This window comes from Tiliqua scincoides, chromosome 1, assembly GCF_035046505.1.
Source record: "Tiliqua scincoides isolate rTilSci1 chromosome 1, rTilSci1.hap2, whole genome shotgun sequence".
Lineage (NCBI taxonomy): Eukaryota > Metazoa > Chordata > Lepidosauria > Squamata > Scincidae > Tiliqua > Tiliqua scincoides.
This window is the reverse complement of record NC_089821.1, coordinates 130,417,059-130,443,333: the sequence shown is the minus strand read 5'-3', so window position 1 is coordinate 130,443,333 and position 26,275 is coordinate 130,417,059. Positions and strand designations below refer to the sequence as shown.

At 44.9% G+C, this 26,275-nt stretch overlaps 1 protein-coding gene across 1 annotated transcript in view; it reads left to right on the top strand.

Moving 5' to 3' along the window:
* Positions 1 to 26,275, top strand: part of RAMP1 (receptor activity modifying protein 1) — a 47,499-nt gene that overhangs the window by 2,561 nt on the left and 18,663 nt on the right. Inside the window, exon 2 of the mRNA XM_066636981.1 lies at positions 18,347 to 18,485. Within this exon, the coding sequence (XP_066493078.1) occupies positions 18,347 to 18,485 (139 nt within the window). The remainder of the gene's footprint in view (positions 1 to 18,346; positions 18,486 to 26,275) is intronic.

The window sequence follows — 26,275 nt, the reverse complement described above, 5'->3', positions numbered from 1 at the left end:
TGCAATATTACATTTTATTAAATATGTGATATTGCAGTATTAATATTAGTGTTTTCTGTTATTATTAGGCCAGGACTTCTTGTTGTGATGCTTCTGCTACGATACTGGAGATGAGCATGTTTATGCACGTTATTTGAAGAAAAAAAATGGCTATTTCCTTTATTCCTCTTCTTTTCACGCAGTTTTCCACCCCAGAAGGACACTCATGAATATTGCATTGGGTTGTGCTATATATAATGGTCTTACCCGTACAACATAATTAACTATTTACCACTATTTAGCTTGTAACATGAAACAGAAGTCAGCATCAATTAGACAAAACCCAGACTCTGCCTTTGGTTTAGTAAATAAATTAGTTATCGCTTGTATAATGAATCTATCATATATTGTTTGAAAACAACCACTACATTGTTTCTAATTAAACAAGTCCATCTTTATTATAGTAATGTCACATATTGCAACTTTCTGAAAGGGGTTATTGTTCTATTCCTTTGGCTGCAATCCTACATGTACTTGAGAGTAAATCCCACTGAAATCAGTAGGACTAATTTCCATGTACACATACCTAGGATTGCACTGCTTACATTATTTCTTCATTATTCTTACATTACATTATTTCTCCATATGCAAAGGACCTGTATCTGAGTAAGAAAAATGTTGAAGGCAACCATGTTTAATACTATTTTTCCCCCCAAGTGGAATATTTATGGCAGTAGAGTGAAATTAATGGATTGAATCAATTAGAAAAAATTACATATGTGTTCGGATAGTACTGTCAAGGACTTATGGCCCAATCCTAGGCATTGATAACATTGCTGGAATGCATGTTCCGGTGGCATAAAGTGGTTTCTGACTGTTGCAAGCACAACACACTGGACAGAGTGGCCTGGCTGTTGCCGAAAGTGGAAAGCAAGTGGGATGTAAGTGGGATGCACAGGTAAGACCACATAGGGAGGAAGGTGAGGAGGGTGGGCGTTGTAGAGGGTGTATGGAATGGCGTGGTGATGGGGAGGAGAGTAGATTGGGCCTGGGATGGGTTCAGTGGCGGCAGCATCTGGCAAAGAGTATTTGTGGCTGAGATGAGATTTGCAACTTATTTTCTTAAGCAGTTGCTGGACTACCTTTTATTATTGTTTGGAACATTGTTGTACAGGCATTTCTGGCAGAACACTGATGATGATGGGAGTGATGGGATGTGTGGATAATGCATCTTTCTACAGGGGGAGTGGGGCTTAACTATTAGTTATCACTTCCTAGTCTATGCACTGCTTCACACATAGGCATGCATATTCCTCAATTTTGCAGTAACTTATCTGCTGAGGACTGGATGGCTGGCATTTGAGTAAGGGTGAACTGACTCCATTCAACAGCATTAAATCTGAAGTGGTATTTAGTGATATATGAAAATTGTCTCTACACCAGTTTGTAGCGATACATTCACGCATGTAAGTCATCATGTGATGAGCCTGCATGTGGAAACCAACCCTGTGATTTATCTGATTCTGGCTTTCACTGGTAGGCTTTCTTCCTATTTGCAAATCAAAATAGCCAAACCCAGTGGTTCTGTGGCCTCCACCCCTCTGTCCGACTCATCTCATGGGGGGAGGTTGTAGGGGTCTGAATGATGTCTGAACCGCTTTTCCCATTTAATGTCCCAACACTGATGGCTCTTTTTTACTTGTAGTTTAACATCAACAGCCAGGGCTTACAGAGAAGGGGATTTCTTTTTCTATCTATTCTCTCTACTGCCATTGTCCCTCCCTTGCCTGGTGTTGAAAAGTGAGGCCCTTTTATGGCCTGGCTACCCCTTTGTGGGTTGAGATGCCAGTCATTGTGCCCCTGATCACTCCTGTTGTCCAAAGGCCATTAGACCCTTGGGGTTCTTTCCTGTCTCCTCCTCTGGCTGTCACCCTTTTTTCTTCTGACCTGTCACTTCTGACCTTCTCTTGCTCCTTCCTGTACCTGCCCTGCCCTCTACCTGCTTATCCCTGCTCCCCTTTCTCCATTCTCTTTGTATCTTCTCTACCTGTGCTTCCAACTCTCCACTCTTCCTGCCCTTTCTCAGTCCCCTCCCCAGTTCCAACCACACACTCTGCTTTCACTCCCCTTGCCATTTTTACCCCAGTCACCTCAATCAACTCCTTTCCCCCTGTGTCCATCTCCCTCTGTTCTCACTTGTTCCTCCCTCTCCAGGCTGCTTTTGTCTTTCTTGCCTACTGCTTTTTGTCCTCATTCACTGCTCTGCCTCCCCCACCCTTCTCTCCCACCTCTCTTTGTATTTTCCTCCTGCCACACCCTTTCTCCAGTCCCAGTAAGCGCTGCTTCCTGGTGGCCAAGCCATTCTGTTGTGGACTCAGTATGTGGTTGGTAGGATGTCACTGTTCCATGTGCAGGTTTAGCTCAGAACTGACATCAAAGTGAAGAACAAGATCATGTTGATTTTCCTGTCTTTGGCAACAGCACTTGAAATGGCTGATCAACCTTTAAGATGGTGAAACCTTAGCTTACTTCTTATCACCCTTTCCTTAAAGTTTATGTGGTACATTCTTTTTGGATGTAGAATGCTCAATCACTTCGTGAAATAATTCTAATATAATTTTTTTTTAACTTTAAAATTTCTATTTGGGTTTCAGTTAAGCATGATAGAATCTGCTATCAGATCTTTAGATGGCTTTGGAAGTGAATCTGGGCTTTGTGTTCAATTGGAGCAACATGAAATAATGAGGACCAGGCCCAATTGGTTTTTTATATCATGGCCATTTATAGTCTGGCATGAGTCTATGGAGATTCATAGTGCACAACAGCAAGGAAACACTGTGTTCTTCATTAGCATGCCTTCCACCATTCCAGTTCTGAGCAAACCCCCACATTGACTCCAAAAGTGAGTGTGCAATGAGCACTTGATTTTTAACTTGTGTGTTTCTAATTAAAGCCCACAGTTACTAGAGTTGCTGCTTGTTACTCGGGGAAACAAACACAAAACCAGACCACAAATATAACAGTCCTAGCCATTGTAAGCATTGGTTTAGTTCTGTATCTTAAATGTAGTGATGTGGTACATTCTTTTAATAGAATTAAGTGCGCCCTTTGGAACTGATAAGGTGAAGCTCTTAAGAACATAAGAACACCCCCACTGGATCAGGCCATAGGCCCATCTAGTCCGGCATCCTGTATCTCACAGCGGCCCACCAAATGCCCCAGAGAGCACACCAGATAACAAGAGACCTCATCCTGGTGCCCTCCCTTGCATCTGGCATTCTGACATAGCCCATTTCTAAAATCAGGAGGTTGCGCATACACATCATGGCTTGTACCCCGTAATGGATTTTTCCTCAAGAAACTTGTCCAATCCCCTTTTAAATGCGCCTAGGCTAGACGCCAGCACCACATCCTGCGGCAAGGAGTTCCATAGACAGACCATACGCTGAGTAAAGAAATATTTTCTTTTGTCTGTCCTAACCCGCCCAACACTCAATTTTAGTGGATGTCCCCTGGTTCTGGTATTATGTGAGAGTGTAAAGAGCATCTCCCTATCCACTCTGTCCATCCCCTGCATAATTTTGTATGTCTCAATCATGTCCCCCCTCAGGCGTCTCTTTTCTAGGCTGAAGAGGCCCAAACGCCGTAGCCTTTCCTCATAAGGAAGGTGCCCCAGCCCCGTAAATCATCTTAGTCGCTCTCTTTTGCACCTTTTCCATTTCCACTATGTCTTTTTTGAGATGCGGCGACCAGAACTGGACACAATATTCCAGGTGTGGCCTTACCATCGATTTGTACAACGGCATTATAATATTAGCCGTTTTGTTCTCAATACCCTTCCTAATGATCCCAAGCATAGAATTGGCCTTCTTCACTGCCTCCGCACATTGGGTCGACACTTTCATCGATCTGTCCACCACCACCCCAAGATCTCTCTCCTGATCTGTCACAGACAGCTCAGAACCCATCAGCCTATATCTAAATTTTTGATTTTTTGCCCCAATGTGCATGACTTTACACTTACTGACATTGAAGCGCATCTGCCATTTTGCTGCCCATTCTGCCAGTCTGGAGAGATCCTTCTGGAGCTCCTCATAATCACTTCTGGTCTTCACCACTTGGAAAAGTTTGGTGTCGTCTGCAAACTTTGCAACCTCACTGCTCAACCCTGTCTCCAGGTCATTTATGAAGAGGTTGAAAAGCACCGGTCCCAGGACAGATCCTTGGGGCACACCGCTTTTCACCTCTCTCCATTGTGAAAATTGCCCATTGTCACCCACTCTCTGCTTCATACCCACTCTCTGCTTCTTAGTATGGGAAGCTCTTTATTAGTATGGGATACTTACTCTCTTAGTATGGGAGCTCTTTATTAGTAACAAATGTTTATCTACAAAGATGTGTTATGAATCCAGGATGAGTAAATGTGTAAATTCTGGATAGTGTTGATTAGAACTGAAATTAATGTTGGCACTTTTCAGTTCAAAGAAACATTTGAATTTCCAGATGCCAAGTTTCAAACCAGGGTTGTGTGCACATAGCTTTTTCCAAAACGTTAAAAAAATACCCTGATCTCCTGTTTGGCACTGAAGGGGGAGTGGAGGGATTGAATCTAGCTCTCATTCCTGAATAGCTGATTGGTGGGATTTTAGCTTTTTGCAATGGTTCCTTTTGTGTAGCTCCAACATCTATTTGCAGCTATTGGATGTTGAGCACCAGGATGGTGTAGTGGCTTGGGAGCTGAACTTAGATCTGGAAAATCCAGGTTCAAATCCCTGCTCAGCTTCCTGGGAGACCTTGGGCTAGTCACTTTCTCTTAGGCTCACCTACCTCACTGGGTAGTGTGTAGCCTACCTGACCTTCAGAAAGCCTTCTAAGGCTTTCAGAGGGGCAAAAAGCACAACTTCTGCTTTTCAGTTGAAAACTGGAAGTTGAGGTTTTCGCCAAAAATCAGAAGTTGCAGTTTTCAGCCTTCCAGAGGCCTCAGCAGTTCCTCCAGAGGCAACAGGAGCACAGCTTCCATCACCTCCAGAAGGTGCAGACTGGGCGCGGAAGATCAAATCAGTGGGTTCCAGATCTGCAGGTAATGTGGGCTGCCTGTGAAACAATTTGAAAATAAATAATGTGGGATAGAAACTTCCAGTGGAGAATGTCTTCTGATGCCTGAAGCAGTGTGCCATGGCTTGCTCCCCTTTATCTGGTGATGTTTCAGCCTCTGCTTCTCCCTCTCTTTTTAGACAATCCCCTTAGAGACTCCCTGGAAATGCTGTAGTCCACCTTTACATTTTCTCTTCTGCTCTGTCTGCCTCTTTTTCCAATTCTGAAAGTGGGAGAAGTAGTGGAGATGAGTGGGTGGATGGCAGTGGGCAATCCCTGTCAATTTGCAGTCTGAGACCTCAGGGCCCCGTAGGCTGACCGTAGCCTATGGATCCTTAACAGCTTCAGATATAAATGTGATGCATGATTCTGTTCAGCCTCTGGGCAAAATGAAGCATGTCTCATCAAGTGAAAACATGTTGGGGGCAGAGTGACCAGATACAATGGAGTTCAGAGTGCCTATACTTTTAACACTGTATAGAAGAGGTTATTTTAGCAGGTACATCTTTTAGGGTTTAAAAAGTCTCCATTGTATCTGGTCACCCTGGTTTAGGGTGTATGGGTAGGGTTATCAGATACAAATGGGGACAGAGTGCCTATTTGGCAGGTGCAGCTTTTTAAACCCTTCCATTTTGAGCTGCACGTGCCAAAATTCCCTCTTCTATACAATGGTTAAAGGCAGGGGCGTCCAGAGTTTTTGGCAGGAGGGCCACATCGTCTCTCTGACACTGTGTCGGGGGGCCGGGGGGAAAAAAGAATTAATTTACATTTAAATTTGAATTAATTTACATAAGTTTACATAAATGAAAATATTAAAGATGAACTTATATGAATGAATGAAGGTCTTGAAATAGCTCAAGGCCTATAAAAGGCCTGGCACAAAGCAAGGCTGGCCTTTCCTTTGCTGCCTCTACTGCATCACAGACATGAAACAGCAAACAGTGGAGGGAGCCTCATCCCACAGCTTGCGCGAGAGGTCGAACAGTCGCCCTCACACTGAGAGTAGTTGTATCGGGCCAGTGTGGGCTCCAACAAATCTCTGGAGGGCCAGAGGCTAATTGGAGACTGGGATCTCCCTGAGGGCAGCATTAAGAGGCCTCAAGGGCCGCAAGTGGCCCCAGGGCCGAGGTTTGGGCACCCCTGGTTAAAGGTAATATAATAATATAATATACAGTATTTATATACTGCCTTTCTTGGTCTTTATTCAAGACTTTATTCAAGGCAGGCTTATTAAATCCACGCAGGGATTTTTACAAATTGAAAGAAGGTTTTCTCTTTCAAGAACCACCACATTCAAGGTGTTACACTCCGATCTGGTTTCACATTCTGGCCTCCATCCTCCCACGCTCCGAGCAGATGGAACAGCTCAGCTGCAGCTTGCCAGCTGCTTTAAGGTCGCTGGTGGCCTCGAACTGGCGACCTTGTGGATGTTAATCTTCAGGCAAATGGAGGCTCTACCCTCTAGACCAGACCTCCTGCTCCAGGTATAGATATTCTGTCCCTGTTTGTATCTGCTAAGCCTATGTATGGGGGAGTTTTTGGAAATGTGTGTAACTTTTGATAACTTCTCTAAAATAGGGGACTTGGTATGTTGGAATGCTCTGAAATACATGACTTTACTTTACCACTTGAGTATTTGAAGCTGGGACTGCAGAGAAAATGCAAGACTGTTTTAGTTGCCTCCATGAAATCAAGTGTGTACTTGGTAGTTGAGCAGGGCACAGGTAAAAAGGCAAACATTTGTGCCTTTGAGTTAACTGTCAGTTTTTGTCAGTGTGCCATCTTTAAGTCATTAGTGTCAAGTACATGGTATATAAATTGATGCTGTGCTGGTTTTAATTGAGCTTCTGGCAGTCTACATATACATGCATTAGCCTTTGAACTATTTGGCTGTTTATAGCAACAGGCTCATATGCAGGAGTTCAAAATGCAAAGGACTGTGAAAACAGGGTAATAGTTGTCTTAGTTCTTAAATATGCTGAGGTCATGAATACTTAGACTGCCCAGGGTCATCCAAGCAAACCCAACTGTTTATATAGAATATAATCAATATAGCTTCTGACAGTTGCATCAAAAGATATACCATTTTGGTATGTAGCAAAGACAAATGACAACAGTTCATTGGCAGATCCCTGTGAGGCGTGGCCACTGTCTCACCACAGGAATGGATATCAGTTAAAACTCACCAGTCCTGACCAGCAGCAACTTTTGGGCTCACCCCCAGGTGCTGACAGCCAGACAGGCTCTTGACGATTGGGATGATCAGGCTCCCCAGTCAAGAATGTTGGACATCAGTAGGCAGGTCAGGGGCCCAATATACAGCAGAAAAACAGGTGAGCTTCCCTAGGTTTTAGATTTCATCACAAGCATTTCATGCAATCCTACCATTGCTGAGGGTGAAACCTCCGAGGGCTAATGTTTCAGCAGTCGGAAGCTGTGAATACTTTGTCCTGGCAGTGCAGTGTCTTTCTGCTGGGGGATGGGACAGGCTTGCAGCAGCTCTTGAAGGTTACAAGGAGCTGTCGTGTGTGAGCCTGTAACCTGACTATGTGGGATGAGCTATGTTTGCTTGTAAGGTTTCTATTAAAAGCCCCATTTTGCTAGCTAGCTCCTTCAGTACTTTGCTCTGCTCTTGGATTCAGTTTCACAGCGGGTTAGAACTGATGCCACATGAATTGGTTTGGCAAGAATGAAGAAGAAAAGATAAATGTTGTGTAGAGCTTCCAGGATCTGAAAAAGAGCTGAAAATATGTTTTCATTTCTTTAAAAAAAAATGTTGAAACATCAGTTCGTTACTGAAGGAATGTGTTTTGGCAATTCCCATATATTTTTATACCATTCTGGATTGTGCCTTTTGAGAGGGTGTATTATCCATCCCCCCCCCCCAGTTTGTTTTCACCAGTTTTGATAAATACAACCAGCTAATAAAACAACTCCTCGTGTTGCTTTTCAGGTCTTCAAAAAACATGAAATAAATACATGGAGAACTAGGACGGGTTCTCACTGAACACAAAATGTCGCATTGCACAGACAACTGTGCTCTCAGCCAGAAAGGAGCAATCCAAGTCACTGAGTAAAAAACGAATCAATAAATAGTAATTGCAATAATTCTCTTGGGTCTTTTATGTTTCCAGTTTGCTGAGTCCACATCAGTTAAAAAGGGAAACCAGTTTTCCAGAAACAGTCTTTGTATTTGGGATTTGCAATTGCTTTCAACTGGCTGGCTTTTAGCTATGCTCCAATTTTTTTAAACTAATCCTTAAATGGGGGTGGTGAATACTGCCACTTCCTTACAATCTGATATTTTGCAACTTAAAGGAATGTGAGCAGTTGCTATAATGCTGGAAAAGATTTCTGATCATATAGAATTGTTTCAGGTTTCAAAGGTAACTTGTCATTGTCTTGATACATTTTATTAAGCCAGCATTGATGTACATTAGGACATCCCAACCAGCACAATGAATAGGAATCTGGTTCTCCACATCCTTTTCAAGGTGTTAGATACCAGTATTGAAAGGGTAGGTTCCTTATCTTAAGTGAGGTGAAATCCAGGGACTGGGGTGCCCAAATACACTCTCTGCTGAGTCAGCCCACTCATTAAGCAAGGGAGAAATGACTGCTTTGAATAGCAGGTGGACAACAGCCACATCTGCAGCCACCACACCTTTTTCCCATTAGCCCCTGTGCACCTCCTCCATCCCGCTCAACTGCTCAGTTTTGAAACAGAGAGGGGCCAGAACAATGAAACTGTCTGGAAGAAGCACTGCGCCACAAAGGAGGAGATGCTTCTTCCAGCCTCCTTGGTCACTCCACTCATCTGCTGTCTTTCAAAATAGAGCAGCTGAGTGATGATGGAGGAACGAATAAGTGAATGGGTGAGCTGGCAGCCCTATCTAAATTGTCGATGCCAAAGCTATGAGAGTGGAGAAGGAGCAGGTAGTCATCACTAGTAGATTCTGCCATGCACATACCCACATTCTACTTCTGTTGCTGCTTACTCTCTTCATCCACTGTTTATTCTAAACTGGCTGGGAGGGGAGGGTCCTGGGAGCAGAATTCCATTGCCTGTCTGTTTGGAAGAACCAGTGATGGAAGATGGAGGGCTCACAGGCATCAAGGGACAGGAAGAAGGGGGGCATGGAATTTGAGCTTCGTCTCAAGTGCTGGTCTTGCTTGAACTGAGCCTATTTCATGTTGTACCATCTAGTGCAGGGGTGTCAAACATAAGGCCCGGGGCCGGATGCTGCCCACGGAAGCTTTTTATCCGGCCCTCAGGCTCTCAGCTGCTAAGCAGCGCTGAGGTGTTACTGCTATAAGGACAGCCCACATGAAAATTGGGCTCTCCCAAAACTTGAAATATGATCAAGATTTATGTATTTTTTCTTCTGTCATTTGCAGCTAAGGAGTTCCTAAGTGAAAAAAAGTGCTTATTTCTGGTTATGACCTGATTAATGGCATAATTTCCTGCCTAATGACATCTCTTCCGGCCCTTAGCAGGCACCATGAATGCTGTTTGGCCCTTGGTATGAGTTTGACACCCCCGATCTAGTGTCTCACCAAAGGTCCTTTATGCCATCTGTAAGCACCCCTCCCCAGGTTGCTGATATAGCTGTGCAATAAGGTGCTTCTGATTCAGCTCAGCATTACACACCTGTTGCTGATGTATGAAGTTTAGAGCATGTTGAGTGGAATAAAGAAAATGCTGGCACTGGAAATATTGGTACTAAGGTAATAACATACGTTGCAGTTCATCTTTGGTTTTCCCGTACCAGACAGGATTTTATCTGAGATAAAGTGTCTTAGAACTGTAAAGAAACCCTCTGCCACCTGCATTCATGTTCAAGGGATACGAGTCAGAGAACTAATCATACCATCTCTGGAATAATACACTGCAAACTGCATAATTGGGTATGTTAAGGGTGGGTGATATATAATATTTAAAAAGAATAAGCAGTGGCTTGACTGTTTACCAGCCTGAATAGTTTGCTTGTCTATTTTGGGCTGCTATCATGTGTCTTCACAGACTTCATAGGCTGTTTTATATCCAGGATGTCCCTGGAGGAAGCATCTGCATGCCAACATTCTGTGCCCAGGTCAAGAGCACTATTAATGACTAATAAATTGTCTTGTACTGTATGTATTTGTGGAACTTTGCCACTGAATGTTAGGCTCATGTCATCTAATTGACACAGCTGAGCACAACAGCCAAAGTCTATGTCTGAATATGTTGGTTTCTGTGATATGCATTGATTTTCATGAAGAATTGAGTTTCTCACACAGGCTTCCTAAGAATCTTTGCTCTTACAGTGAACGGGTAGTTTCCATTATTTAGAGTGAGGTTTCTGTGTACTCCACTGCCCTTTATGACTTTCAGTGAAGTTTCCCTGTATGTTCCTTCCGTATCTACTCTATCTTGTTTACCACTTACAGTCCTTGTTTTCTGGTATCTGTGTCTGGTAAAACACTGCACCTCTTTTGTCTTTGGAAAATCTGTCTTAAGTGTTATGGTCAGTTTGCTAATATGTATTGGCATCCTTCAGTCTCGAAAGACTATGGTATCGCGCTCTGAAAGGTGGTTCTGGCACAGCGTCTAGTGTGGCTGAAAAGGCCAATCCGGGAGTGACAATCCCTTCCACACCGGGAGCAAGTGCAGTCTGTCCCTGGTCTGTCTCCCTGGCTATGGGCCTTCCTTCTTTGCCTCTTAGCCTCAGACTGTTGGCAAAGTGTCTCTTCAAACTGGGAAAGGCCATGCTGCACAGCCTGCCTCCAAGCGGGCCGCTCAGAGGCCAGGGTTTCCCACTTGTTGAGGTCCATCCCTAAGGCCTTCAGATCCCTCTTGCAGATGTCCTTGTATCGCAGCTGTGGTCTACCTGTAGGGCGCTTTCCTTGCATGAGTTCTCCATAGAGGAGATCCTTTGGGATCCGACCATCATCCATTCTCACAACATGACCAAGCCAACGCAGGCGTCTCTGTTTCAGCAGTGAATACATGCTAGGGATTCCAGCACGTTCCAGGACTGTGTTGTTTGGAACTTTGTCCTGCCAGGTGATGCCGAGGATGCGTCGGAGGCAGCGCATGTGGAAAGCACTCAGTTTCCTCTCCTGTCGTGAGCGGAGAGTCCATGACTCGCTGCAGTACAGAAGTGTACTCAGGACGCAAGCTCTGTAGACCTGGATCTTGGTATGTTCCGTCAGCTTCTTGTTGGACCAGACTCTCTTTGTGAGTCTGGAAAACGTGGTAGCTGCTTTACCGATGCGCTTGTTTAGCTCGGTATCGAGAGAATGAGTGTCGGAGATCGTTGAGCCAAGGTACACAAAGTCATGGACAACCTCCAGTTCATGCTCAGAGATTGTAATGCAGGGAGGTGAGTCCACATCCTGAACCATGACCTGTGTTTTCTTCAGGCTGATTGTCAGTCCAAAATCTTGGCAGGCCTTGCTAAAACGATCCATGAGCTGCTGGAGATCTTTGGCAGAGTGGGTAGTGACAGCTGCATCGTCGGCAAAGAGGAAGTCACGCAGACATTTCAGCTGGACTTTGGATTTTGCTCTCAGTCTGGAGAGGTTGAAGAGCTTTCCGTCTGATCTGGTCCGGAGATAGATGCCTTCTGTTGCAGTTCCAAAGGCCTGCTTCAGCAGGACAGCGAAGAAAATCCCAAACAAGGTTGGTGCAAGAACACAGCCCTGCTTCACTCCGCTTCGGATGTCAAAAGGGTCTGATGTGGAGCCATCGAAGACAACAGTGCCCTTCATGTCCTTGTGGAAAGATCTGATGATGCTGAGGAGCCTGGGTGGACATCCGATCTTGGGGAGAATCTTGAAGAGGCCGTCCCTGCTGACCAGGTCGAAAGCCTTTGTGAGATCTATGAAGGCTATAAAGAGTGGCTGTCGTTGTTCCCTGCATTTCTCCTGCAGTTGTCTAAGGGAGAATACCATATCAGTGGTGGACCTGTTGGCTCGGAATCCACACTGCGATTCTGGATAGACGCTCTCTGCAAGTACCTGGAGCCTCTTTAGTACAACTCGGGCAAACAGCTTTCCTACAACGCTAAGGAGAGAGATGCCGCGGTAGTTGTTGCAGTCACCCCTGTCACCTTTGTTCTTGTACAGCGTGATGATGTTTGCATCCCTCATGTCTTGAGGTACTCCACCTTCTCTCCAGCAGAGACAGAGGATTTCATGCAGCTCATTGACGATGATCTCTTTGCAGCATTTTAGGACTTCAGCAGGGATGCTGTCTTTTCCAGGTGCCTTGCCAAAGGCAAGGGAGTCCAGGGCCATGTGAAGTTCTTCTAGGGTTGGTTCACTGTCAAGCTCTTCCAGCACTGGCAGGCACTCAATGTTGTTCAGTGCTTCTTCGGTGACTACATTTTCTCTGGAATATAGCTCAGAGTAGTGCTGCACCCAGCGTTCCATCTGCTGCGCCCGATCCTGGATGACCTCGCCTGTAGCAGACTTCAGAGGGGCAATTTTCTTCTGTGTTGGACCTAGGGCCTGCTTGATACCATCATACATCCCCTTGATGTTGCCCGTGTCAGCTGCTATCTGTATCTCGGAACAGAGCTGGAGCCAGTAGTCGTTAGCACATCTCCTGGCAGTCTGTTGGACTTTGCTGCGAGCAGTTCGGAGGACCTGCAGGTTGCGCTCACTGGGACAGGCCTTGTATGCTGCTTGAGCTCTCCTCTTTTCCTCAATGACTGGTGTCAACTCCTCAGAGTGGGCTTCAAACCAGTCTGCCGCCTTGTTGGTCTTCTTGCCGAATATGGACAAGGCGGTGTTGTAAACGGTATTCTTGAAATGTTCCCATCTGTTGGATGCGTTTGCGTCGGCCGGGCCTGGAAGAGATTCCTCAAGCGCTTGTGCAAATTCCTCCACTTTTCTCTGATCCCGGGTCTTGCTGGTATCAATGCGAGGTCTTCCTTCCTTTTTCGTGTGATACAGTCGCTTTGTTTGCAGTTTCACTCTGCTGCACACCAGGGAGTGGTCAGTGTCGCAGGCAGCACCATGATAACTGCGTGTGATCTTGATGCTGGGAAGGCTGGAGCGTCTGGTGAGGATCAGGTCGAGCTGGTGCCAGTGCTTTGATCTTGGATGTCTCCAAGAGACTCTATGTTGGGGCTTTGTGTTGAAGAAGGTGTTGCTGACACAGAGACCGTGATGACAGCAAAACTCTAGCAGGCGTTGGCCATTTTCGTTCATCCTCCCAGTGCCAAACTGACCTAAGCAAGTGGGCCATGAACTGTTATCAGCACCAACTCTAGCATTGAAATCGCCGAGGATGAACAATGGCTCTTTTACAGGGATTTTCTTGACAGTGGTGGCCAGGTCATCATAGAATTTGTCTTTGGCTTCTGCTGGAGACGACAGAGTCGGTGCATAAGCACTGATGAGAGTGATAGGTCCTGCTGATGACTGGAGCTGCAGGGACAAAATTCTTTCACTTCCCACAGTAGGTGGGATGATGGATTTCAGCAGGGTATTTCTGACCGCAAAGCCAACGCCATGTTCCCTGGTTTCGTTTGGTGGTTTTCCCTGCCAGAAAAATGAGAAATTTCTCTCCTTGACAGATCCAGAATCTGGCAGCCTAGTCTCTTGAAGGGCGACGATGTCCATCTGCAGTCTGCTCAGCTCCATGTCGATGACAGCTGTTTTGCGTGCGTCGTCTATTTCTTGCAGGTCATCAGAGAAGCCAGGTGTCATTGTCCTAACGTTCCAGGTGCCCAGCTTTAGGGCAGTAGTTTTCTGTTTTCTGTTGCATGGTGCAGAGTTGTCGATCCGCTTGTCGGTTATCACCCTAAACCCCACGCACCCCATGAGGTTAACGGACCGTGGCGAGGCAACACCTTACTGGCTGGGGACTGCCCAGCTTAAGGCGGGCGGTAGCTGCCCAATGAGATGCAATGATCTCTCCCACCGTCGGAAGCAGCCCCTGGCGTCATGCTCTACGCCAATCGAGCAAAGACTTATAACCGGTAAACTGCTGCTTCCCGTGTTGTGCCGACGCCGTATGGCGAAGTTGGAGTGTCCTCTCCAGTGCGCGAAGCCTGGGTAAAGAAGGTATGGAGGATAGGCTGTTACCCATGCAGCAAATCCCCCCTCTCCACGTCGCTGGAATGGTCCAATGGAAAGGCAGAAGCCAATACGGTTGGTTCCAGCGGCGTCGCAGGAGTTGCCAGAACGTGACTGTGTTCAGCCATGAACTGCCTCAGGGACTCCGGCTCCTGATTTTGCCTCAAGGTTGACTCCTGAAGCCTTTTCCACAACTGGATGTAGCCACAAGGCAGTGGAGGTTTGAGGTCAGAGTTTCCTTCTCTTAGATGAGCTGCCTTCCTAGGCTGACGAGTCCCATCTACCCGGCTTGATGTATACAAAGGAATACCAGACCTGTCCCACGTTAATCAATGAGAGGTAAAGAGCCCAGAGAAGACTCATGAGAATCATATTGGCACAACCAGTGACAACGACAATATGCTAATATGACTGCTTTAGAATTCCATGCAGGGTAGATGAACACCTACATCCTATGAGAGGAGCAGAAGAATCTCCAACAATGTATAATTGTGTATAGCCATGAAAACAGCACAATGTGTATTGAGTTCACAAATATGTCCCAATGTGCATCTGTGAATTTTGGGGGGCATGCTTTTGCTCCACACTTCCCCATAGTTGCCAGTCTGCCAGCATACTAGTCTGACTCTCTGCCCTCCACATTTTGGATGTTCAAGCTCTAGTCTAAATTATAAATTCTCTAGTTTATTTAACACTAAACAAATGTGGAACATTTTAATTGTTTTGCATAGTTCATATTAATGCAGGAGTTGACGTTTCCAAGTGCAGAATTTGAGTTCCCTTGGGATCAATTTAAATATATTATTGTAACTCCAGAGAGAAATGAAAGTTAAAATGTTGGTAGGACAGTACCAGACAAACAACAGTAAAATGTTGGTAGGAATGCAAAGCTCAAACACATTTTGAAGAAAAAAAATCAAAGAGGAACAGAGCTCTGTTTTCTGATGTAATGCTTTTTGTGTTATTTCCCATGGCAGGAAGTACCTTATTTCAGAATTTAACCTTATTGCAGCCAGAATTCAGACCTGGAATGGTAGGAGAGTTATGAATATAAACAGGCTTGCTTAGAGAGTGACATTGCTGGCGACAGGAGAATCAAGAGTAGATAGCGGAGGAGTTGTAAACAAATCAATTTCAGTTAGTAATAATAGTCCAATTCTTCTTTTTCCCCCACCTTCGCTTGTTGCAACATCTGTACCTTTATCCAGCTCTAGCTGAATGCAACTATTGTTGTTGTACCTGTCTAGTGGTTGGGAGATGTGCAGTTTGATGTACATCTCTGTGGATGGACATCTTCGTTCAGCTGCACATCCAACACACCTCTGATTAATGCCTCTGATTGGTTCTGCAGCATACCACGCGTGAGTGGATCTCCTTGTATGAGTTGAAGTACTAACCATAAGGCCTGGTTAGTATAAGAACTACTTTTTAATTTAATGGTGTTTTCTGAAAGATACTTAAGGCTATTTGCCTGGAAGTGGCTTATTATTTACTTTCTGTGTTTATATCCCACTCTTTCTCTAAAGAGCTTAGGGAGCTTATATAGTTTTCTCTCCCCCCCCCCCCCATCCCACAAACCCTGTGAGGTAAATTGGGCTGAGGAATGGTGACTGGCACAAGGTCTCCCAGTTAGCTTCATGACTGAGACCAAAGGAGATTTGAACATGGGTCTCCCCAATCTGAATCCAGTATTCTAACTACCTTGGTGTGTGGTATCATTTAATCTTTTCGTTTAACCTCCAACTCTCTATGATATCTTTTTGTTATTTTTATAACTTTGTATCACTTGGGGCCCAATCCAACTTTCCAGCACTTTTGCAGCCTTGCCAATGGGGCATGCACTACATGCTGCAAGGGGGGGTGGGACAGTCCTGGAGGTCTCCTCAAGGTAAGAGAATGTCTATTTCTTTACCTTGGGACTGCAGTGCAGCTGAATTGGTGCTGGAAAGTTGGATAGGATTTGGGCCCAAGCTTCAGCTATGTATCACCGGTAATCAGAGTTGTCCTACTACAAATATTACAATCAAAATACAAATTTCATTACTGATTCCAGGACACATTGACCTAATAGGTCCAGTCTTAATTATTCCATTGATTAAGTAGTTTTGTATTAATCAGGGTTTAATTAGTACATATTCAGCAATTGTGCATCCAGTTTCAAAAATGATTATCCTTTTACAGGGCCCAATCCTACCCAGCTTTCCAGGGCAGATGCAGCTGTGCCAACAGGGCATGCTCTGCATCCTGCCTTGTGGGGGCAGTCATGGAAGCCTCCTCAAGGTAAGGAAACTTTGTTTGCATTGCAGTTGCATTGGTGCTGGAAAGTTGGATATGATTGGGTCCACAGCAGTTTTAAAATTTGTTTTTTAATTGTTGTGTGTACATTATGTTTTTACTACTTGCTGTGTGTTTTGTGTATTTATCAAAGAAAATATATTTATTGCACTCTGTGTTGTATTTTAATTTACCGCCTCATTTTGTACTGTCTACGATTCCATATGTTTGTAATTTTTCTTCTAATCAGTGGCATTGCTAGGGGGTGCGGGGGGTGCGGGCCACACCAGGCGATGCGCACGGGCGGGTGACTGGCACTGAGGGGGTGACACGCTAAAATTGCAGTAGATAGGAGTAACCCCATCATGTTATAAACTGTTGGATGCGGAATTTCGAGCAGAATGCAGTGCAAAAAACCAGAGTGAAATATCTCTTTTCTATCAAAAGTTATGGCCAAAAAACAGGAGGGAAAAATGCATGGAGTCTATGGAAAGTGAAACTGAGCAGTATCGTGTGATTACTCACGAGTAGGTGAACTTGCCTTAGTCCTTCGGAAAGGGCAGGCTGAGAAGAGTCCAAAGACACCAGGATTGTCCTGATCCAATGAATACAACTCCCAAAAACACCTGAGAAAGAAGTCCCTCCCTCCAAGCTGTCGAATGTATTGAGCCCTATGGAAAGCGAAACTAAGCCTCATGGTTGCATTTACTTGCGAGTAAGAAATGTGCCTTGGCAGGTGGTCTGGCCAGGCAAAGGGGAATATGAAGCCACCAGAATGGTCTTGATCTGATGGAACTGGAGCTCAACAAATGCTCCAGAAGGCAGTCCCCTCCCCCCCCACTAAAAAGGATCAAAACAGAGGCTTCAGCTGATAAGGTGAACTTTTCTGAGACTTGCGAAGCCAGGTGGATCCTGACAGTGATCTGGTTAAATTGAACTGGGCACTAGGTAAGGCTGAAAACCTTACTGATTTTGGAGTGGGGTGTTACTGCACACAGGCTACAGAGGAAATTCACTTGGTGGACGAGGGCTGGCTTCTGCTTATTTAATTATTTGTTTTACTTTAATTATTTTACTTAATTATTTTAATTTATACTTAATTATTTTAATTTGCCTGGATGTCACTTCCACCATGACATCACTTCTGGTGGCTCTTGGACAGATTGTCATTCTAAAAAGTGGGTCCCAGTGCTAAACGTTTGAGAACTGCTGCAATAAGGTGTTAGTAAGTTGACACCCTGGGGGGGTGTATGTGACCCCACTAGTGACCGAAATCACTAAAATCACAGTTTGGAGGAATAATACCAACTTGTTATATATCAATCAATGCGTAATTTCATGCAGAATGTGTTCGATCTTTGTTCTGTCAAAAGGTACAGACAAAAAGCCTTGTCTGTGGGGGTGGAGTGATGGTACATCACCATGCCCACCACCTGGGATGTTGCCCCGCCCACTGCAAGGGGGGGTGACGCGCTGGCATCCTGCACCGGGTGATGCGAAACCTAGTGACGCCACTGCTTCTAATCTATGCTAAAGTTAAGTTCAGCCAAGTATCAAAGCCTTAGAGTTGTAAGCAGGCATTGTATGTTTATTTTTGTACAGTGCCTAGCAATTTAGGTGCTTTCTAAATAATAAACTTACTGCTATCTCAGTTCTGGTTAACTCTCTGGACACTGTGTGGAGGGTGTACAGTATAGTATATACACTACATTCAAGGGAAACCTGTCTTAAAGGTTCAAGGATTCCTAGTACTGCCTAAAAATGCCTGATGGGGAGGAAAGATTCTTGGAGGTGTTAAGGGAAGGGAATCTTGCACACCTCCTGTTCCTGTTATCTTACAGAATGTTTTAGAATGAATCTTTCAGTCAAACCCTATCCTTAACCTTTGTTTTTCTCCTCTTTCTTTCCCCATCCCCACTGATCATTTCAGCTCCTCACTTTATTGTGGTCACTGCATGCCATGAAGTCACCTATGGCCAGGCCATCCAAGACATATGTGTCACCAAGTTTAAATATGAAATGGAAACTCTCACAAAGGCACTGTGGTGTGACTGGGAGAAGACTTTGGGGTGAGTATCAAATTGTCACAATGACTTTATCCATTGCGAATAGAAGGGGAAAGGACATGCTCGTTGACTAAGTAGTTGCATAGTGCATTACAGGAATTCTGGGGTGCAAGCCATGGTATCTCGGCATTAGTGTCTGGAGCCCTTTTCTACTAGTTGCTCTTGTAGAAGAGAATATATAAACTTTTGCTTTCAAAAGGCTGAAAATGATTGCCTCACATCACTTACAGAAATAATCACTCAATGGGAGAGATGAGGTTTCACTTCATTTCTGTAGATAAGAGAATATTTAAAGTGTGGTTCAGCCTGAAACATCTGATAGAGCTCTAGATTTCGCAAAGTAGGGCTTACTCTACATAACTATGACATGTCTGTCTCTGAACTGTGGATTAGTAAATTCCATGCCACATTTTCTGACTACCTTTAGACTTGTAAATGTGCTTGGCAAACATAATCTGGGCAGATGAATGCATTTTAAAAACAGAGCGGTACACCAAGATGACTGTTCTCCAGGATACAGTGAAATAACATGTCTTACTACACCTGCCTTCAAGCAGCCTACATTGTCAGACTGCTGTCTCATTACTGGCCAAGAGCTCTGTGATTGAAGTTGCCATTTTGCATGCATGTACCAGTAATTTGCCAGTATTCAATCTGTAGTAAATAAAGAACATGTGAAAGGGGAACCACCTGCCTCAGTATATGCAATGAGCATGCAGTGGAGGACCCAGTCAGTTAACCCCGTGGGTCAGAGCATGGTGCTAAGAACTCTAAGGTCCATACTGAGCTGTTGGGAAGCCTTATTCTTATTGAGCCATAGCTTTCCACTACAAGGTCTTGAAATCCTGCTGTCTAAGACTGGTGAGTGCCAATCAGGATGGACAATAGATGGACTTGACTCATGTTCTCCCAGTATCTTTCTGTTTTGTGGGAGAAAAAGGCTGAAAGGCAATTATGAATAAAGATGTCATTCATCTATTTTGACAACACTAAAGATCTATTAAATCTCGCTTTTAATCTCCCAGAAGTTGTAGGAGCCCTATTTAAACATTCACTCTCCTGTAGAGATTGCAGCTCTGGATTGCAATCATGGGAAGCAGCTCTCCAACATTTGTCGCTACAGTTAAACACTTGAACATGCAGATCAGGCATGGGGCTAAATGCATCATCAGCAAGGGGGAACAAGCATGGCAGCCTAAAAATGAGGCTGACTGAAGCTCTCACGCCAGATGATGAGGGGCTGTGCACCTGCACCCACCATCACCTCCCTGGACCACCTAATTGGCTGCTTTCCCAGCCTCTTTTCACTCATTCTTCTTGGAAAGTGACTCTTCCTTGCATTTCAGTCTCAGGCCCAGACCAACCATGCAAAATAAACTGCTTATTCTCAAAGAATAAACTGCATGTTTGTTTGCAAAACCCATATGAAGTTCCTTATCTATGAAACATCTATGAGTGTTTTGTCATGGAATATCCAAGTACCTCTTTCTCACTTTTTCACCTCTTCACCTCTGTGTTTGGTGTCTTTCATGTTGGTTTTTGAATATATGGTCTCAGAACTCACATAGTTCTTGATATCTTTTAGTTTTGAGTCTTCAGAGGAGGTGAGATGGTACCCTAAATAAACATAAAACAGTAAAAACATATAAAAATAAAAACATTCAGGATTAGCAATTCATTCTAGCTTAGAACTAGGTGTAAAAAATAGCATTCATGGACAACAAAAATGTGGAAACTGATAGTTATCTAGGCTTGTAAAATCCAAAGTTTTTTAATTATTTTTTTTAAAGAAGAGGTTGCACAATTGTGATCTTCAGGATGCTAGGCATCACTCCTTCCCTTAGAGATGAATTCATCATCTTTTCCACCCATTTGGCCAGACCATTCTGTGCAGATTATATTATAGACAGACTGGACAAGGGTCAAGCAGGCATGAAGATAGTCCCAGACTCCAGAGAATCCTATCCATATCCTCAGGCTCTGTAAGATGAAAAGAATCCATAATAATCCATAAGATGCCATCGCAGGGACAATTTCTGAAACTCTTCATCCAGAGTCCAAGTCATGGTGGATACTCATTGATGTGATTTGCTTTCAGATACATGTAGTTCAATGAAAACCTTTGTCTAAAAGACCTAATATGCTGGTGCTTGTGTATGCTTTGCTGGCTGTAGTGAGCAAGCTGGCAGGGTCATGCTAGAATGTTCAAGTTCAGGATTGCAATATAAACATAGTGTCTAATTGTGAGGCAAGAATGAGATCTGGACACTCTATAAGAGTTTGAAAGGAGTAGTTTGATATTTTTCCAGACCTGCGAAGAGTAAGGGAAGTGAATCAAGAAGATGTCCTTCAGACCTGTGCGCTGGTTGCTTTACAGCAGAAGCCTGTTTTACAATGCAAGCGAAATAGAGATGACATCTTGTACTGTGACACCTACGGCTGGTACTTTTGTCTCAGGTGTACAGTACTATAGTGTGAAATGCATGGTGACCTGGTTTTTTTTTTTATCTTGGCTGATTAAATCTCACTAGACCTAAGGGATGAATGATTTTATGTTTTCTGTCTCTTGTTTTAGTTATGGCATTTCCAGTCTTTGCTTCTGCACTGAGCTAAAAATCAGTCCAAGTGCAACACCTTTAGCAGCTAATATTATTTTTAAAGAAGTACTTAGTATTTATAAAATTTGTATTCTCTGGCAGTGGAAGAGGGGGAATTCCTGACCCTTTGGGAACCCCCCCCCCACCAGGAGACAGGGCCAGCTTAAGTTGATGTCACTTCTTCTAAGGGAGGGTGTCCCCCAGACCAGCCCTGCCTCTGTCAGGAAAAGCCACTAGTCCTGTGAGCTCCGGGACTCAGTATCTTCCCTCCTCCTCCTGTTTACTTCTTCACCCCCTCCCTAGTACTCTTCTTCCCTTAGCTAGGAATTGGACCCTTCACGGAGCAGGAGGGGGAATCTCCTCCTGGCTCTCAAGTGATGACTGTAGCTGCCGCTGGGAGAGATCCGTTTGTGCACAGGGAGCACCCATGCCTCCATGCCACACCGCACATCCAGATGCCAGCAGAAGAGCAGGGGCCTGCTGCCTGTTTGAAACAGCACTGGGACACAGCACAGCTTTTAAAGTTTGCTGCAAATTGCCTAGCAAGGGCTTGGCTCATTGCACCTTTTTCTTTTGGTGGCAATTAAGCCTGGGAGTGTTGCAGGCCTCCCCAACCCACTTCGCACCAACCAGCTTGGTAGGGTCCAACAGGTCCCAAGCAGAGTCATGAAAATACTGGACTGGGCCAGTCCAGTATTACCAAACAGTGCCTTTTTCACTGCTTTTCTCCAGTTGATGGAGAAGACAGCCACCTGACCCCAGAGTGGGTGGCAACAAATTCTAGCCAAGTTATAGCCTCTGGGGATGAGATCTCAGAGGAAGAGGCATGCTTACAGTAAGTCAAGTGCCCAATCCCCCATCACTGAAGCTGGGTCTAGCTAATATTAATTTTGACTGCTGACTGCCTAGCCTTTCAAACAAGTTCTTTGTCTGGCTTCCTGGAATGATTTCTTACTGTCTTCACCCTGACTAATCCCTTTTATTTGGTTTCCCATGAAAAATGAAATTTCTCTATGTTCCTTATCTCCTTATATGGCAATTGCTATCCAAAATATATTTATTAGCATCCATCTTGTAACCAGTCTTGATCCAGTCTTGCTCAAATTGGGCCATGCCTTGTGCTATTGTCACCCCAATCCTCATACAGCCTTACATTGCCAGAACTAGCATTCTGGCAGAATAAAGTCCTTTACAGCTGATGCAAAGCATGACATGCCACTTAGTTGCCACAGCCATAAGTTGCAAGTGGCTGAGTCCACACGCCAGCAGTCTGTCAATGTCCACTGGTGCTGGTAAGTCAGTACGGGAAAGGGGAGGAACAGGGTGGAGATCTGGGTGGGAAGTAGGCAGATAATGGCTGGGAAGGGGTGGTTTTGATGGCAGCAGAACCATCAATATCCTATCCCCCTTCTTCCTAGACTCAATCTTCCTTCCTGGGTCCACTCAAGCTTGCGCTAGCTATATAGCTGATGCAGGGCCAAAGAGATCCCGCAGGGCAGCAAGAACCTACCTTGAGCAAGGGAACAAATGTCCAGGGCCTGAAACTCCCCCACAGGATACAGTGCACACCCTGTTGGCAGGGTTGCATTGTCTTATGGGGCTTATGTAGGATTGGGCTGTGTGTCGCACTGCTGAAACCGACATCATTCTTAAAGGGTATGCAGCCATTCCAGCTGGGCAGATATCCTCAGTATGCCTTGAAAGACTGGGCAGAATTGCGTAGCTTTCTATTGTAATTCAGAACTGTTAGGCTCTTGCAGTTTGTTTTCTCAATGCTGAGGAAGAAATAACTAAGCAAATTGTCCATGATACACTGTGTGAGCAATGAAGAGCAACTTATATTATTGCTGGGCATGTATTGACCAGTCTCATGTTCTCTTTGCAGCCTAAAATAATGTGTTTAGGGAAAAATGTGGGGAAAAAATCCTAATATCAGATATAATCACCAATCCCAAGAGAAAACACAAATATTAGTAATAGAGAAATGTTGTGGTAGACTTTTCCCTTTGATTTTTTTTAAAGTTGATTTTTAGAAGATTTGCTCCTTTGTTTCACATTGTTACTACCCTTAAATTAGAGTTTAGTAATATCTAATGGTAAATTAATGATTCCCTGACTCTTCCTGCTACCTATTTATTTAGGACAAGGAGAACAGAAATTTTATTTTGAGATGTTTGTATATGTGATATTCTCCCTATTGGACCTATTGGGAGAGTATCATCTCACCCTCAAACCACTGCATCCCTACAACAAAACCTCTTCCTGTTTCTTATGAAAAAAGGCTATTAATCCATTGGCTCTGAACACTTCAAAAGGAAGCCTTTTTTATTTTTACTTTTACTGGTGTATGACTCATCATTGGCATCCTTCAGTCTTGGAAGACTATGGTATCGCGCTCTGAATGGTGGTTCTGGAACAGAATGTCCTCTCCAGAGTGCAAAGCCTGGGTAAAGTAGATATGGAGGACAGACTGTTTCCCATGCAGCAAATCCCCCCTCTCCATGTCGCTGAAATGGTCCAATGGAAAGGCAAAAGCCAATACAGTTAGTTCCAGCGGCGTCGCAGGAGTTGCCAGAACGTGACTGAGTTCAGCCATGAACTGCCTCAGGGACTCCGGCTCCGGATTTTGCCTCGAGGTTGACTTCTGAAGCCTTTTCCATAACTGGATGTAGCCACAAGGCAGTGGAGGTTTGGGATCAGAGTTTTCCTTCTCTCAGATGAGCTGCCTTCCTAGGCTATCGAGTCCCATCCCAACCCAGTGGCTGTTTAGTCGCCTCTTACGACAAGTACAGCCAAACTGAGGACCTATTCTTATCCCACAGCCCCCAGGGGTGACATCTGGGATGTCAAGACTTGGGCGTGAATTGGATTAAAGTGAGGGAGAGGTGCGCATAGTCAGCCTCACTCTCTCTTCCCAGATTCCATCTTGCTCCAATGGCAGGACAAAAGTCGAGATGGTTGGAGATGGGCTGGGAGCAGTGGTTGACCAGGGCGTCTTTCGTATCTTGCCGTGCTCTTAGCGTACCACATCGCTTGCAGAAACTGCCTTCATGACCATTGGTCCTATTCTAGTAGGTCTCATCTGCTCAATCCGCCAGAGTCTGTCTTCACATGCTCGGGATAGACAAGTCCCAATCTCGCCCAAGGTCAAGGACCCAACAGCTACCCTCAACCTGGTTTGGCCAGCCTGTCGAAGCTGTTGCCTGCGCATGCTACAGCTATTGGGAGCCACAGGTGAGAGCTGAGTGACAGGTGGGGACCAAAGGTGGATGAGCTGCCCTAAAAGGACACGACATGCCCCTACACCAGAGGTACTACCCCTCCCCATACACCCCGGTGTATGACTATTAAGAACTTATTTTATTGCATTACTTAGCTCTTCTAAAGTGCTCTGCAAGAGCACGCATTCATACGCCAAGCTGAGATTTGCTGTTGCAGATTTGTCCTTGAGAAGAAGGCTAGAACTTAAACAAATATATATGTAAAATGAGTAATAGTGAGATACAGCAACTCAAAACCCTGTGGTTCTTTAAAGGGAAGCAGGCATCCCTGTTTTGGCCTAGGGTCAAGTATTTCTTATAGAATCTTAGAATGTAACAGTTGCGAGTGAACTTGAAAGTCATTGGCAGCCCTATCCTATCTGACTCCCCATGCGGCAATGCAGTAGGGGGGGGGGATGACTCCCTGCTGCATCCTGTGAGGGAGTTTTGGCCTCCAGAGGCCTCATGAGAGCAAGTGTACATTTGTTCCCTTGTCCCAGGGAAGGCCCCTGCCCAGGGTTGTTGTATTCATATGACTGGCTAGGCTGAAGCCTAGGAGCCCTGCAGGGACTGGGGGCCATCATTTTTATTTTATTTTTGCTGAGGCACAGTTATCTGCAGCCTAGGGCTCCAATGGTAAAAAAAAAATGTAAATAGAATTCATCAGGAGACCCTCAAAATGGATATAGGCTAAGTACGGCGGTCTAGTACCTCCCTGTCATGAATACGTACAGGTTAGGCCTAACTTAGCATGAGAAGCCTGAACCAAACTAAGAAAGTGTAACTGAGAAGTTGCTAGCAGTTCCCAGCTGCAGGAATGTGGGTAAATAAACAAAGAGGAAGGAATGTGTTGTCTCTCCTTCGATGGCCAGGAAGGACAGATAACGGGAATTACGACCAACTGGAGTGCTAGCACCTTAGCCGACAGAGTGTTGCCTTATCAAGAGTGATTGAGTGCAGCTATGGATCTTCAGTTGGGAGGGGTAAGAACTATGAGGGGCTAGCAACAAGACCAACTTCTGGAAGGTTCTGTTCATCAAGGGTTCTGATTGGATAGTCTAATAATTATGAAATCACCTCAGTACTATTAGCATAGAAGGTATAATAATGAGTGCCCAAGGGGTGTGGGGGTTCCCTCTTGGACAGAGAGTCTTGGGTGTGACGAGCTGCACGCGTGTAAGCTCCTTTGTCCATCATGGGCACCTGGCCCCATAGGTAGCCCTGGAGCTAAGTGATCTGCAAGTGTAACTGGTGAGAGATAGCCAGCTAGCTTTATTATTTTATTGCTGATATGTTTCCTAGATGTTTATGCCTCTAGCATTTGCTGCCTTATTGTAGAGTGTGTAACCTTATGTACTTAATAAACTAAAATATCTTTTACTGAGTTGTTTCATTGTCTCTTTGGGGACAAAGGTTCAGAATCCTGCCTAGCTGTTCAGCAAGCTACCAAGTACTCGTTGAGGTCTAGTAACTTGAGAACTGAGGCTTTAATTGGAAAAAGAGCTCAGTGCCTGCAAGGGATGGCATTAAGCCTAGAGGGTCTCAGTGTCCCTGGACTGAGGCACTGGCATGTACAGGGTGGTGGCAGTACTACCGGGCAAGGGGCCTTGAGGGTTTTAAGGTTCAGAAAACCAAGAACCCTAAGTCTCCAACCCCCCTTTGTTTATGACATTCCCGTACCAGGGTCAGGCTGTCTGCTGTAGTGGAGTGAAAGATTGAAGTGCCGGAGGGGGCCCAAAAGCCTAGGGTCCTGGCCATGGGTTAATACGGCCCTACCCCTTCCCACCCAGTGGTTCTACTCAGACCTGCACCAGCAATGTCGCTGGTGCAAGTCCAATGAAGGCAGATCAAGCCCACTAAGGAGGTGAGGATTCATTAAATACTGCTACTGCTGCAGAACATCCCCCCCCTTCCCAGGCCTGCTCTAGAGGCTTCC